We start from the raw sequence: 14,355 nt of genomic DNA on the forward strand, positions 1-14,355 counted from the left end.
GGCCATTTTGTAAAGAGCCATGCCACCCCCAATGGGATTTTATTAGGAGGGTCCTTTAGCCTCCTGTGACCTCTCCTTAGCTTTCTCTAAAATCCACATGCACCCACCACCACATGTGTTAGAACAAAAGCTGGTGATTACAGCTTTATAGTGGAGGCTGAAGTCTAGGATTGTGATGCCTCCTGCTTTGGTTTTCTTCTTCAATATTACTTTGGCTATTTGGGGTCTTTTGTGGTTCCATACAAATTTTAGGATTGTTTGTTCTAGCTTTGAGAAGAATGCCAGTGCAATTTTGATTGGGATTGCATTGAATGTGTAGATTGCTTTGGGTAGTATTGACATTTTGACAATATTTATTCTTCCAATCCATGAGCATGGAATGCTTTTCCATTTCTTTGTGTCTTCTTCAGTTTCCTTCATAAGCTTTCTATAGTTGTCAGCATACAGATCTTTTACATCTTTGGTTAGGTTTATTCCTAGGTATTCTGTGGTTCTGGGTGCAATTGTAAATGGGATCAGTTTCTTTATTTCTCTTTCTGTTGCTTCATTTTTGATGTATAAAAATGCAACCGAGGGGCGCCTGGGTGGCGCAGTCGGTTAAGCGTCCGACTTCAGCCAGGTCACGATCTCGCGGTCCGTGAGTTCGAGCCCCCGTCGGGCTCTGGGCTGATGGCTCAGAGCCTGGATCCTGTTTCCGATTCTGTGTCTCCCTCTCTCTCTGCCCCTCCCCCGTTCATGCTCTGTCTCTCTCTGTCCCAAAAATAAATAAAGGTTGAAAAAAAAATTAAAAAAAAAAAAGAAAAAAAAATAAAAATCCAACCGATGTCTCTACATTGATTTTGTACCCTGTGACTTTGATGTGGTGTATATATACAATGGAATACTACTTGGCAATGAGAAAGAATGAAATCTTTCCATTTGCAGCAATGTGGATGGAACTGGAGGGTATTATGCTAAGTGAAATAAGTTAGTCAGAGAAAGACAGATACCATATGTTTTCACTCATATGTGGGTCTTGAGAAACTTAACAGAAGACCATGGGGGAAAGGTAGGGGGAAAAAGTTACAAATAGAGAGGGAGGGAGGCAAACCATAAGAGACTCTTAAATATAGACAACAAACTGAGGCTTGATGGTGAGGGGGGAGGAGAGGGGGAAATGGGTGATGGGCATTGAGGAGGGCACTTGTTAGGATGAGCACCGGGTATTGTATGGAAGCCAATTTGACAATAAATTATATAAAAATAAATAAATAAAAGTAATAGTAGCAAGGTTAAAAAAAAAAAAAAAAGCTGGAGGTCATGAGCTCCTCAGCAGATCTTGGCAAAATGTCTTTTCCATACTTCACGTACCTCACCAATGTTGGGAGTGACCTTTTCACGTGATTTTCTCTGCTCTTTTCTGTCCATTGGCTTAGGTCATGAAGCCAGCCCAACCCATAGTCTCTTGTCTTCAGGGACAGTGTAGAGTCAAGAAATGGAATATAAATTTGACCTCCTAATTGCCATTTGACAATAATAATAATAAAACCTGCAAAAGACAAATTGATGCAATAAGCTGGGCAGCCTTGAAGATTCTGTCTTCTCATTGCCTTTTCTTTGTCTTTATACTCAAAGGGCTGATTCATTTATGGGAAACTCCATTCGAAGGAAAGATACAGAGATATTTCCCATGTGGATCTTATTTTGTGTAAAGATTTAAACACATAAAACACAATGATAAAATTACGGTGTGAGGTCTTCCATATACAAGAGTTATTAAATTTGAAATAACTATGTGTACAAGGAGCTATTACGGAAGTAACCTTCTTTGTCAAGTGTAACAAAAAATTATATAAGCATAAAAACGTTAAATAAGAAAGTGCTGTTTCACAGACTGATTCTAATCAGCATCAACAACCTATTAATGTTCAAGAACTCTGAAATCTTTAATGAGGTTCTTACTGTAGAATTTCAGTCATATGCAAATGAATCATTGACATTCCTCATTATCGGAAAAACAATGGTTCTTTAGTGAATTTTTACATCCCCAGAGTGATGACAGTACCTCACTGAGGTAAGCAGAGCCAGAACAAATTTTGCAGGTTTTCTTTGTGAAGTTTATTTTGTTTTAAGAATAATTTGGAAACATCTCGATTGTCACTGGGGATTGGAGAGTTACTGTTCCCCATCATTTTTGCTTTTCCTTTAACTGAATTTGCTTCCCGTGCTCCGTAAGCTACTTGCCCCAGATATTTAAAAGTCAAATATTCTCATTTCTACGCAGGTCTGATTACAACAACTTCAAGGAAATTGGATCGAGAACAGCAGGCAGAACATTTTCTGGAGGTAAGTGCGTAGAGGGAACTGGCATTCATTAAAACTGACTTTCACTAAACTTCTTTAACCTTCAACATAAACTAGAACTTTAATACATTTGAACAGTGGATTCCAAAATGAAGAGGTCTCTGTTGGGCTGATTGGTTTTGAATGTGGAGATTTGGGGTGCATCCCTCTGAACGCACTCGTGAGTGCCAAGCAGGGGTGGCAGACTGGCCTTCTCCTAACTCTGAAAACAAGCAGATGCACCAACATCTCTGCCTTGACTTCAGCCCCTTTGTCAGCCATCAGAAAGGAAAGTTCAGGAGCAAAGCCCCGTGAGCCTCCGGGGCCTCGGATGCGAAGAGAGAAAGAGCAAAAGTGCTGTGATCAGAGTGAAGTACATCATTTGTGAAGACGCGAGTTGCTTTGCTCCTCGTTTCTTTTCTGGGGAGAGGGTTGAGGAGGGGAAGTCTGCTAGTTGATTCACTGCCCGAGACTACTGTTTCTGAAACCATAAAATGTACTCCTATAATTCATTAAGACAGAAACAGCAGCAATATAAACTGTAAGAGCATTATTTCTGGAGGAAAAAAAAAAAACGCCATAAGGCAAGAGATAAGAAAATAGATATGAAAGCGCTTCATGGAACATTCTTTCTATACATATCGAGTATTTTTATTGGGAAGCTTGAAGTCTGGGTAGTGTGTGGCACTGTGATTTAGGTGTGACGGTCTGGTACAGAATGGATGACAATGCTTGGAAGTTAGGGGTTTGTTAAGGTTTTAGCACAAATCTGTGCTTCTGAAATGATCTGTTAGTCCCTAAGAATCATTTACTGGAGTCCACAGATCTTACACACACACACACACACACGCACACACTCTTCCACCTTTCTCTCCTGTTGTTTTCCTTTAAATCAGTTAACCAGCAATGATTTATTCAACAAGTACTGGACTAAGAATCGGTGCCTGTGGATGCTGGGACTGCCTTGCCATGATCATGATTAGCTTGAATGGATAAAAACTGTTTAATTGCGCTGGACCTCAGTTTCCCCTACTGTGAAGTGTGACAATTACTGTTCCTTATACCTCAAAGGATCACTACTGGGATCAGTCCTTATGTTTTATGCCAAAGTACTTTTATCTTAAAGCATTACACATAATAAAGGATTATTATGATGATCATCAGCACTGTGATAATCCTTTTAAAACATTGCCATCATCTCATAAAGATGAAAGACTCCGGGCTGCCAAAAAATAATTATTATAATTCTTTTTTCAGAATCATACCGCTGGGCTGCGGTTCGTTTCTGGTCCAGAATTAGAGAACATTTGCCAAAATAATAACACCTTATGTTGTATTTATGCGCTCCTTTTCTTTGCAACAGAGTCCAGGACTCCTGGGAGGTTGTGTTCTCAGACAGTTGAACCCATTACCTCCCAGCAGGGAAAAGGAGAGCGTCTCGTTAGCTGGGGCCCCTGCCCGAGGTCACTTGCTGCCTTGTCCCTGGAAAGGCGGTGTCTTCAGGAAGATGTGGTGCGGAGTGTGACAGGAGGGAAAAGTGCTCTCCAGGCACCTGAATTTACTTCCCAGAAGAATCCTTAACAGTTGTGCATCCTTTACAGACCTACGTAAATACCGACCAAACATTTTCGTTCTTTAGATTAACACAGATGGATCCGGAACATCATTTCTCAGTACCTGGTATTAATCATCCTAGGGAGGCAGTGCAGCATAGCAGTTGGCAACCTCTTAGGGTCGTTGGGGAAAATAGGCATATAGCATCCCATCTGGTATCTGCGCTAAGAAGGTGCTCAGTAAAGTGGAGCTGTAACCATTGTGGTTTTAGTTATTATCGTGTGGTGTCATGACACCTAAACCTCCTGAACATTCTGTTTCATCTCTACACTCCAGGATAGTAGCTCCAAGGCAGCTGACGTGCAGAAAGGAACCCCAGACCATAGCTACTTGATTTGGCCCAGGTCTCAGGGTCTGCCCTATGTGCTGGGGATACAGAGTAAACAGGAAGGGACAGGGGGCACATAATAAATGAATAAAGGCTATAACTCCAAATACAAGCTTTCTGAGGCCACTCAAGGAGGGTCCCATGGTAGTGCCTGAAAGTGGGAGTGGGAGGCAACGTCTGGTTAGGAGAGCCTCTTGAGTAGGTGACATTTAGTGACAGGAAGCCAAGATTCTGTTCAAGGCCAGTATGAACACCTAGGCCGGTGTGATCAAGAGTTTAAAGATGGAGGTGGATAAAGGTGATAGGAAATGGAAGTTGCAGAAAGCAAACAGGGCTGTAGGAAGGATTATGCATCTTTTCCTGAGCACAGTGGAAACACATTAGCTGGGAGTAATAAGATATGCTTGCCCGCATAGCTACTCAGCTGAACAGAGGTGGGCTGGGGCAGGGCACAAGTAGCAGGGAGGTTCTGGGGGTGCTTCTGGAGGGATCCACACGAGAGATGATGATGTGTTTGGATGAAGGTTATTAAAAAATAACTAGAGAAGACAGAAACAAACGTAGAAACAAACTTTGACACCTCTCAAAGCAGACTGTCTCCACTCAGGTAACTGCAAAATGGGGTGGAAGGCAGGAAGCTTTTACAAAGTGAAGGATAAAGAACAAGGAAGAGAAAATTTAAAAATAACTGACTGGCAGGGGCCACATGACCAACGTTGTTTGGGATAAGAAAGAACAAAGAAGTAAGGAGAGAGCCCAGCATTGGCTTGGCTTTGGGGGATCGAGTGGCTGGATATACTTGGATTCTGGTCAAGCAAAGCATTTACAGGGGGCACACAAGTTATCTAAATTTCAGTTTGCTGATGTGGCACCTCGAACAACAGTGGTTCCATCTTGGGCCCAGAAATTTATTTCAACCAGGGTGAAGGCAGTGGCTCAAAGCAGCAAACTGGCTTGTCTGAAGTTTCAGGGTGGAGATTTGAAAACTGTAGGTCAGCTGAACCATTTCAACTTGCCCTCAAGCACCCACCATTTCTCTGCCCATCACCCAGGATCCTCATCATTTGTGCCTTTTCTTTTAGTCACCCCTCCCGCTGAGGTTTTCAAACACTAGATAATCTGTCTTCCTCTCTCTCCGTCTCTCTCTCTCTCTCTCTCTCTCTCTCTCTCTCTCTCTCTCTCTCTCTCATATGCACACTCTCCTGCTCTCACTTTCTAAATTGTACAATTCTTGGTCACAGTATTTTTTATATTACTTTGCTGTGATGGTTTCAGTGACATTCATTTCTTTTTTCTGAATGGATCATGGAAAAGATATTGCTTTAACTCAGTCCTCCAAAAACTGAGTAAAATAACATCATTCAGAGTGCAGAATCGAGTTCTCTGCTGTACACAGATTTTTGTAACTGCTGATCCATTGTGTGAGTTGTAAGTGCTGGGTGTGGGTAATTAACCTCCTGGAGAGCCTTTAATTGCCAAGATAACCCTATGCTCCTCTTAAACTCATATTAACCTTCTGGCTCTATTTCATATCTCTCCTTCCCAATAAAATAAAATTGACTCTTCCTGAAAAGGACCCATTTAGAGGCCGACCTGGCAGGTACACTTCTGAATAGGTAACCAGGAGGACATTAGTGATTTGTTTCTAGTTTGCATTCCCCATGATAGAAGGGACTTTAATTGGATACTGCTGGTACTCTGCCTGTACATTGATTTAAGATGTTAGCTTGGCCATCTATAGGCTGTAAGGGTTTTTTGAGTCTGTAATCATTCATCTTACATCTCTGACTATAAGAGGACAGTTGCCATGATCAGAATCCAAGGGATTTGCTAAAGAAACAAGACCAGCAAAGAACGGTAGAAAGATTCACAAGTGCAGCTTCCTCTTCTTTGGTGAATTCTCCACATTAGATCTTGCCTAATTTCAGGTCTGTTATGTGTAAAGATTGGAGTGATCTTCTCTCCTGACGATAAAATATGGAATTTTTACCCCACTTGTTCAAAGGAATATACATTCCTTCATAGCCTTTTATGATTGTAACAGAGGTAGAAGGCTAATTCCAGCAAATAGGTGCAGAAAGTTGATAATGGATGCATAAACTAAACGGTGAATTAATGTTTTAGCTTAGTGGTTACGACTTTAGCCCTGATTACCTCATTATTAGAGAAGGCAGCTGCAAAAAGGAAGAAATGTACTAATTTCTCTTACATTATAATCATTTATGTATATGACCTACTAGGTTTAAGCCCTTTGTGGGCGTGACATTTGATTTACCAAGATGGTGAATAGATGTAGTGTGGGAGAGCAGAGATGTTAAATTCAGGCAGGCCTGAGATTATAGTTTGGGACTGCTCACAAGGCTTAGACACCTTCTCCTCACGAGCAAAGTGGGGATAATAGTCCCTAACACAGGTGTGTGTTAGTCCCTAACTCTTCTTGGTATGAAGAGTTAATAAATGTCGGGTGGAAAGGCTCAGGATGCTGACTGTCAGAAAGCAATTGGTCCATAATTGTCAGTCCCAAGTACCTTACTTACTTCTCTCTGTATTCAGAGTATCTGGTCTAGCACCTGGGAAACAGGGAGCACTCAATAAATGCCCTATGAATGAATGATGATTACTCTAAGAGGCCTTTGTTTCACCCTACATGAGGTGATGGACAGCAGTTTAGCACACGATGACGTCCATGGGCTTGGAGACAGAAACAATGGAACACGCTGTCTCTTCCCGTCTGCCTTACCAAGTTAACTTTGATCCCCCGTTTCCTTATCTGTAAAGCGGGGGTCAATGATCCCTACTTCTTCCGATGGACTACACAGAGGGCCTGGCACGCATAGACACTGCTGAACCATTGTCTGTCCCTCCCTCTTTCCCATCCCCTCCCTTCTCGCCTAGTCCTCAACAAACACCTTGTCAATTCCCTTTCTTTTTCAGTCCTGGCCCCAGTATTTTGAATAGCTTCTCACAGTTCAATTATTCTTAAAAGATATATCCACTTAAATAATCCTATAGTCCCGGCTTAATTATGTGTGAATCTTTATCTTGCTTGCTAAAAGAGTATTATTTTCCTCCCTTTTGATCTTAAAATGCTTCTCTGTTCAGGGCTGGATGGTTCTGATAAAAGTCTTCCAAAGAGAACAGAGAGCGTATTTTATTTGCAAATCAAAAAAGATGACAAGGCCCAGTCACCAGTATAAAGACACAGGATGGGAAATTACGTTGTGTGTGTGCATATAACTTGAAGTAGCCCAGAGAAGGCGGTGAGATTTTAGAGTGCAGTCGGTATTAATAACAAAAAAAACATTACAGACTGATACACTAGATCTATAGGAATGTAAATTATTTAGTACCTGTCCCTGTAGCATACTCATCCGTTGTCCTCTGTGAGGTACACCTCACGTGACCATTTTTTTCTTCCTGTTTGAAATTCTCATCCCTTTTTGTGGCTGTATCTTCTGAGAAAAAAAAAAAAATCATGTTCTTTGCTAAGTTTTTGTAACATTTCCTCTTGCCTTAGGATGCAGATTGATTTTTTTGTCGGTGACTACACATCCTTACAGGTTTCTTCCTTTGGCAAGCTTCTGCTCTGGAGATGATGGCCATTTCTGGTGGTGAAGGATTGCAGGCCTGTTTCAACGCATTAAGCAGTCCGCAGTTGGGTAATTTACCTATGAGAGAAATGGAAGTTTCTCTCAGTAGGTCCTTCTTTCTGCCTCCTTCATGAAACTTTGCAGGAAGTACCGGGCGGCCCTTCAAAAAAGGTGGTGTGTCCAACCACGGACACAGCACCTGTAGGACACACTGGCCTCGGAGGGAGGGTTGGTTTCTTCTCGTAGCCACTTCGAAAAGTAATGAAAAGTCACTGGTTTCCTCCTGTCTGGCAAGCTTTATCCCATGCTTGTTCTGGGCCCGGCACTGGGCTAGGCACAGCTTCTGTTACTGGACCTCGCGTGTTTTGCCCCCTGGGCATTTTTTCTTCACCTTTCACACCGAGGTCACTAGAGTCTAACCTGCCGAGTATTCGTGAGCTGCTGGCTTGGAATTAAGGGGCTGTTTTCCATTCGTATCATCCAGACACTTCTCCCGCCCGCATTCTACAGATGCAGAAACTGAGACAAAGGACGAGAGACCCAAGATCAAATAATCACTTCATGGTGGCGTCCAGTACATGCCTTCCTCGCTTTGTAGAACAGTGTGGCCCTGAACATCCATCAGCACGTTGAAACGTGGCAAATCAAATCATCTTTTCCCACTCTTGTTTTATTTTTTAGAGTTTATTTGTTTATCTTGAGAGAGACAGCGATGGTGTGAGTGGGGGAGGGGCAGAGAGGGGAGTGGGGTGGGAGGAGAGAGTGAGAGAGAGAGAGAGAGGGAATCCAAGCAGGCTCCGTGCTACCAGCGCAGAGCCCGATGTGAGGCTCGAACCCATGAACTGTGAGACCATGACCTGAGTTGAAACCAAGAGCCGGTCGCTCAACTGACTGTGCCACCCAGGCATCCCTCCCACTCTTGTTTCACACCAGATTTACCCAGGTGTCGGGTCAGCCCACCCTCAGGCATCAGCATTTTATGAGCATGAGAAGAGAAGGTTTTCTCTTCTGCTCTTCAGGTATCCATTGGCTCCTCCCTCAGCTGCTCCTCGGTGCCTGCGGAGCTCTGGACAGGGGCTGTCCCTGCGGGGCACTGCCCCAAGCCCCACGACAAAGTCCCCCTGAGAGGATGCTGTGCCCGCACTGTGCGCACCAGCTTGGACTCCAGCAGAAAAAGAGACCGAGGGTTACAGGCTGAATTGCCTATGTTGAAAGTCATACATTGAAGTCCCAAACCCTGCCACCTCAGAATGTGACTGTATTTGGAGTCTTTAAACAGGAAATTAGTTTAAAATGAGGTCATTAGGGGAGGATCCAGTATGACTGGTGTCCTCATCAGGAAAGGAAATTTGGACACGGGCACATTCAGAGGGGAAATCATGTGAAGACGCAGGGAGAAGACAGCCATCTACAAGCTGAGGAGAGAGGCCTCATAAGAGACCAGCCCTGTCAGCACCTTGACCTCAGATCTCTAGCTTCCAGAACAGTGAGAAAATAAATTTCTGTTGTGTAAGCCGTTCAGCCTGTTGTCATTTGTTACAGCTGCCTCAACACCCTACTACAGCAGGCAGACTCCAGTTACTGGCCCACTCCTGCCCCTTTCTCCTCATACTGCCCCCTCACAAGCCTACTTGATTTACCGAGGCACTGGGGCAACTACAAACCCAGTATAGGAAGAAAAAGCCTCCACCTAACTATGGTTATCTCCACGTTCCACACTCCATAACTACGATCACAAAGCAGCCCCAAGTGAAAATTCCTCAGAGAGAGCTCCCTCACGGCATACATTGGTTTCTACCTGCTTCCCTGCCCTCAGGTACCTACCTTTCTGAGTGCCTGCTTACTCCACTGTCTGCAGTGAGGGTTTCTGGCCCATCTTTCCCAGAAATCCTGTCTCTTAGCTCAGGAACAGACGTGCCCCTTTCTATTTTGCTAAACCACCGTCGTTCTTATGTTTCAAATAATGCCCCAAGAGGGTGTAAGCAGGCTAGTCAGGGGTGGCCTTAGGCACTGCAACTCCAGTTAAATAAGGAGTACTGGTGGCGGCAGTGATGCTGATGGGTGGTAGTGTGCTGGGGGTAGTGGTCCTGGGGCGGTGGCGATGGTGGCGTGATGGCGGTCAAGGCGATGGTGATGGTGGTGGTGCGTGTGCATGTGTACTTGGTGCGGGAACACGTGCAGCTGAGGTGGGAGCAAGGGTTGCCATTCCAATTCCTGCGGGACAGTCCAGGTCGGTACCAGCCCTGAAGAACGATCTTACGTGAGATCTTCCCGGAAGTGTGAATTGCGTATATATCAATGTGTTTTCCCAGCTGACCAAAGAGTACATATTGAATGAGACACACACACATTTTTCAAAGCAAATATTAGTGCTCAGAGGTGGTTTGCTCAACATGGAAATTGCGGGCTAGCCCCACGACTGGTAATTGAGAGGCACAGCATGTATACGGGTGGGGGTGGAGAGGGGAAACGTGGCAGGTCTCACCTGCCCCTTCTGAAGAGGCTCAGCCGGTGACAAAATGGAAGCAGGCAAATCCGGTTTCATCAGAAATTCTGATTTTTCCCAAAACAAAACAAGGAAAAACCCCCAAATCAGATTTATATGTCAAATCTCCCTATACGAAAGTTGACACCTCCATTTTATTTAACACCGTGTAAGGCAATGAGCTTCTGGTTTACAACATTTGATATAAGGGAGGATTTCTTTTCTTACTGCCTCATAATTTGTAATCCTCTCACAATAGAGTAAATAATTCACATATATTGTAGAATGCAGTTTGTGTCTTATCCTCTCTTTGCTCCACATTTTTTTTTCACAACGTGCCCTTTTGAACCCATAGAAATACAAGAAATGAGCCCAGGGCTGTGTCTGAAGAGACCCTGTTGAGGTTGGGAATGACAGCATGTGAGGACTTGGTTAGGATCCCAATGGAGGGCCACCTTCCCACCCTGTCTTCATCCGAACCGGGGAAGGGAAGCATTGCTTTGGCTCCTTGGATTACACAGAGTCGCGAGGGCATCATGCCTGCTTCGTCCGCCGCTGGCAGTTTTTTCCTTCTTAGCTTCGTTTGTCTGTGTCCCTGGTTAGCCTCCAAGTTAATAATCTGCAGTCACTTTTGTACGCTAGGAGACTCGTCTGGAATGAGTCCTTGATTCTATAAATAGCCACCTCTAATTTATCTGGTTTTGAAAGCTTGGATTTGTTTTGTTTCTCCTCAAATCTGAACACTAATTGGTCGATCAACAGTAAATGAAACCTGTTCCCCTGGACCTGGGAAGGTCTGTCCATCCAGTGGTCCGTCCTACCTGGAAATGGAAATGAGCCTGCTTTTTGCTCCCAGCTCGCTGGTGGTGCAGGCGGGCAGATAACTGCTCCAGGCGGGTCACAGCTTGTTGTGCTGGGCCCACAGGCCACCGGGAGCTGGGGCTCTGCTTTTGTTTTCCCTTGTGAATGGTTTCTGAGTGTGATGCTATGCTGCTGCTTCCTTCCTGGGCAAGCACTGATTGGGTCCTGGCAGGGGAGGGGGCAGGAGGGGGGGGCGGGGGAGGGGTAGGTGAGGGAAGAGGGGTGGCGGAGAACCTCTACCCTGCAGATCTGGTGTCACACAGATCCTTATCCCTTCCTCACACGGCTCGGAACAATCATGATGACTCTCCACGTGAATCACACATCCCAGAAGCCCGGGCTGACTTCTCCCCCTAGTGCAGTGATGATAAATTGACCCTCTGCCCTGTACTTCCAAAGCTCCTTTTCGCTCTTTTTCCCTTGTGTTGCTTTCCTAGTTTGTTTTGTGCAGCACACTCTCTGAGCTACAGAATGATCTGTCCAGTTTGATTTCATTTGGGCCCTTCAGAAATCATCCAAGCTTGTGCCTAACGCCAGATGTGTATGACCCAGTTGGGCACGTTAAGTCTGTCTGTGGGAAAATAAAAATATAATGGCGGCAGGTTCAGAACATGAGATTCCAACTCAAGTGCCTCTATTAATAAAACGGAAAAACTACTTTGGCTTGCTTCCTGCTTGCTGCAGACAGCTTTGTTCAAGTGAGCTGTGGTTTCAGGACCTTCCAAATGACTTGCTTCTGTGACAAACCGGGGGCTACCAATCTCATCTATTGTGTGGCAACGTTGTTTTAGCAAAATGCGGAGAGGGCTGTCAGCAGGATGCAGATCACTGTAAGGAAGATAAGTCAGGACAGTCCTGGATGTCAGAACCAAGGAAAATAGGTCGATGTGTTAGGGCAAATACCATCAGTTCCTTTGAAAGTGAGAAAACCTATAATAAGTTTGGTTATTTCATCTTCAGGGATGTAGCACTGTATGTATTTTACAATTATTCAACCTGACTTAGAAATAAAACATCTCTTATAAAACAATGCCCTTTGTACTACAAATGTGGATAGAGACAGTTAAAGCATAGGATTTGAAGACAGACCTCACCACTCACTCACCTTTCTTTATCTAGCCTCAGTTTCCTCACCCGTAAAATTGGGATGACGGTGATGATGATGATGCTAATAATAATAATAATAATAATAATAATAATAATAAAACAGGGGCACCTGGGTGACTCAGTTGGTTAAGTATCCAGTTCTTGATTTTGGCTCAGTTCATGATCTCATGGTTCATGAAATCAAGACCTACGTCCGTCTCTGTGTTGACAGTGCAGGGCCTACTTGGGATTGTCTCTCTACTTGTCTCTCTGTCCCTCCCCCAAGTCATGCACTCACTCGCTCTCTCTCTCTCTCTCTCTCTCTCTCTCTCTCCCTCCCTCAAAAATAAATAAAATTGTTAAAAAATTTTTTTAACAATTTTATTTATTTTTGAGAGGCAGAGAGAGACAGAGCACGAGCAGGGGAGGGCCAGAGAGAGGAAGACACAGAAACCCAAAGCAGGCTCCAGGCTCTGAGCTGTCAATACAGAGCCCGATGCGGGGCTCAGATCCACAAATCGTGAGATCATGACCTGAGCCGAAGTCAGACGTCCAACCGACTGAGCCACCCAGGCACCCCTAAACTTAAAATCTTTAAAAATAATAAACAACAACAACTTCCTAGGATTTTGTGAGGATTGGCATGTTGCATGTATACTGCACTTGTTAAGTGTTTAGCGTACAGTAGCTCTTATGATTAGAAGCTTAAAATTTTTCCTGGTGATTCCTGAAACAGTCCTCTTGTGGCAGAATCCCGAACACATGCTACACTATGTAAGGCCTTGTATCTTGAATTTTCTCATGGTTGTTGAATATACTTAAGGTTCTTTAATGAGACGGCATCTGTAAATGTACCTAGCATAGTTCCTGGTGCATGGTATGCACGTAAAAGAGTATTAACTCCTTCCTTCCTTTTCTGAAGAGGAGCCCGAAGTTTCAGAGCCTTCTGTGTGCCAGTATCCGTTTAACTGGATCAGGACCGAGTAAGTTGGAACAGCTCATTCTCCTAAGATAGGCTGTATGAGCAGTCAACCTTGGGTCTGGCCCAGCTGTGAAGAAGGTCACTGGGCCTCTCGTCTCCAGGAAGGAGAGTCTCGTTGGCTTTCTGAGTCAGAATCTGAGAGGAAATGAAGGCACCCAAGCTGAGAGCTCTAGCGGTCCTGGAATCCAGGGACTCCATAAAGTAGTTATTCTTGAGATTATCTTGGGACAGATAGCTAATTTCTCTGGTTAGCTGTCTCTAGGCCCACCCGGTCTTCCCACTAACTCCCATGCTTTCTGTGGAATTATAATCCTTTTAAGGCTTTAAATTGTGTTTAGTTGTTGAGAGAGTAAGTGTGTGTTTAATGTTGAAACACACATTGAGATTTTTTTTCTGCTTTATTCAGATGTCAACACGTCAGCTGTGAGGAAATCGTAAACCGGTCAAGAGTAGTCAGGAGAATACCCAGTGACAGATACCGTAATTCCAGATTTATTGCCCTTAGGCATTTCAAGCTGTGTCCCTTCTGCAGGCCGTCCTCATCTCTCTTAGCAGGCTGCAGGATGAGCTCCCCAGAGATTCCGCATCATCTACCTGCCTGGCCCTACCTTTGACGAAGGTCCATGGTAGGCTGGAGGGCCAGAGCTGAGGAGAATGCTCTTTGTAGTCCCATCACCTAGAACAATACCCAGGACATCACAGGCATTCTGTGACTGCATGGTGGTTGAACCTTCAGTTTCAGGCTATAGGTACCCCCCAACACGGATAATCCACGCCTGCCAGGTTACAGTGATCGGTACTGCCCAGAATGTTCCTCGGTGAGAGGTTTGCAGGCCTCCTATGGAGCCAGCTGACATGCGGAAAGGGGAAGGGCCTCACCCCAGGGCCACTTGCCAACCCCGGTGTGCTTGGAGCCTAAAAGCAGTTCCTAAATCACATTTACCTCCCTGAAATCTATCATCCTCAGTAGGTCGTAAATATATAATTCAGAAGGAAGATCATAGATTTTTCATAAGGCACCCTGTTATAATTCCTGGCATGCCACTGGACACTTTTAAAGACGCTGATAAATCTTAAAATTGGACGT

At 44.4% G+C, this 14,355-nt stretch overlaps 1 protein-coding gene across 5 annotated transcripts in view; it reads left to right on the forward strand.

The window, feature by feature from the left end:
- FAT3 (FAT atypical cadherin 3) overlaps positions 1–14,355 on the forward strand; it is a 673,934-nt gene that overhangs the window by 481,028 nt on the left and 178,551 nt on the right. For all 5 annotated transcript variants that reach the window (XM_040489607.1, XM_040489605.1, XM_040489603.1 and 2 more), the window contains exon 4: positions 2,264–2,325. In XM_040489607.1, coding sequence (XP_040345541.1) covers positions 2,264–2,325 — 62 coding nt within the window. The remainder of the gene's footprint in view (positions 1–2,263; positions 2,326–14,355) is intronic.

This window comes from Herpailurus yagouaroundi, unplaced genomic scaffold (assembly GCF_014898765.1).
Source record: "Herpailurus yagouaroundi ecotype Mexico unplaced genomic scaffold, PumYag 180, whole genome shotgun sequence".
NCBI lineage: Eukaryota > Metazoa > Chordata > Mammalia > Carnivora > Felidae > Herpailurus > Herpailurus yagouaroundi.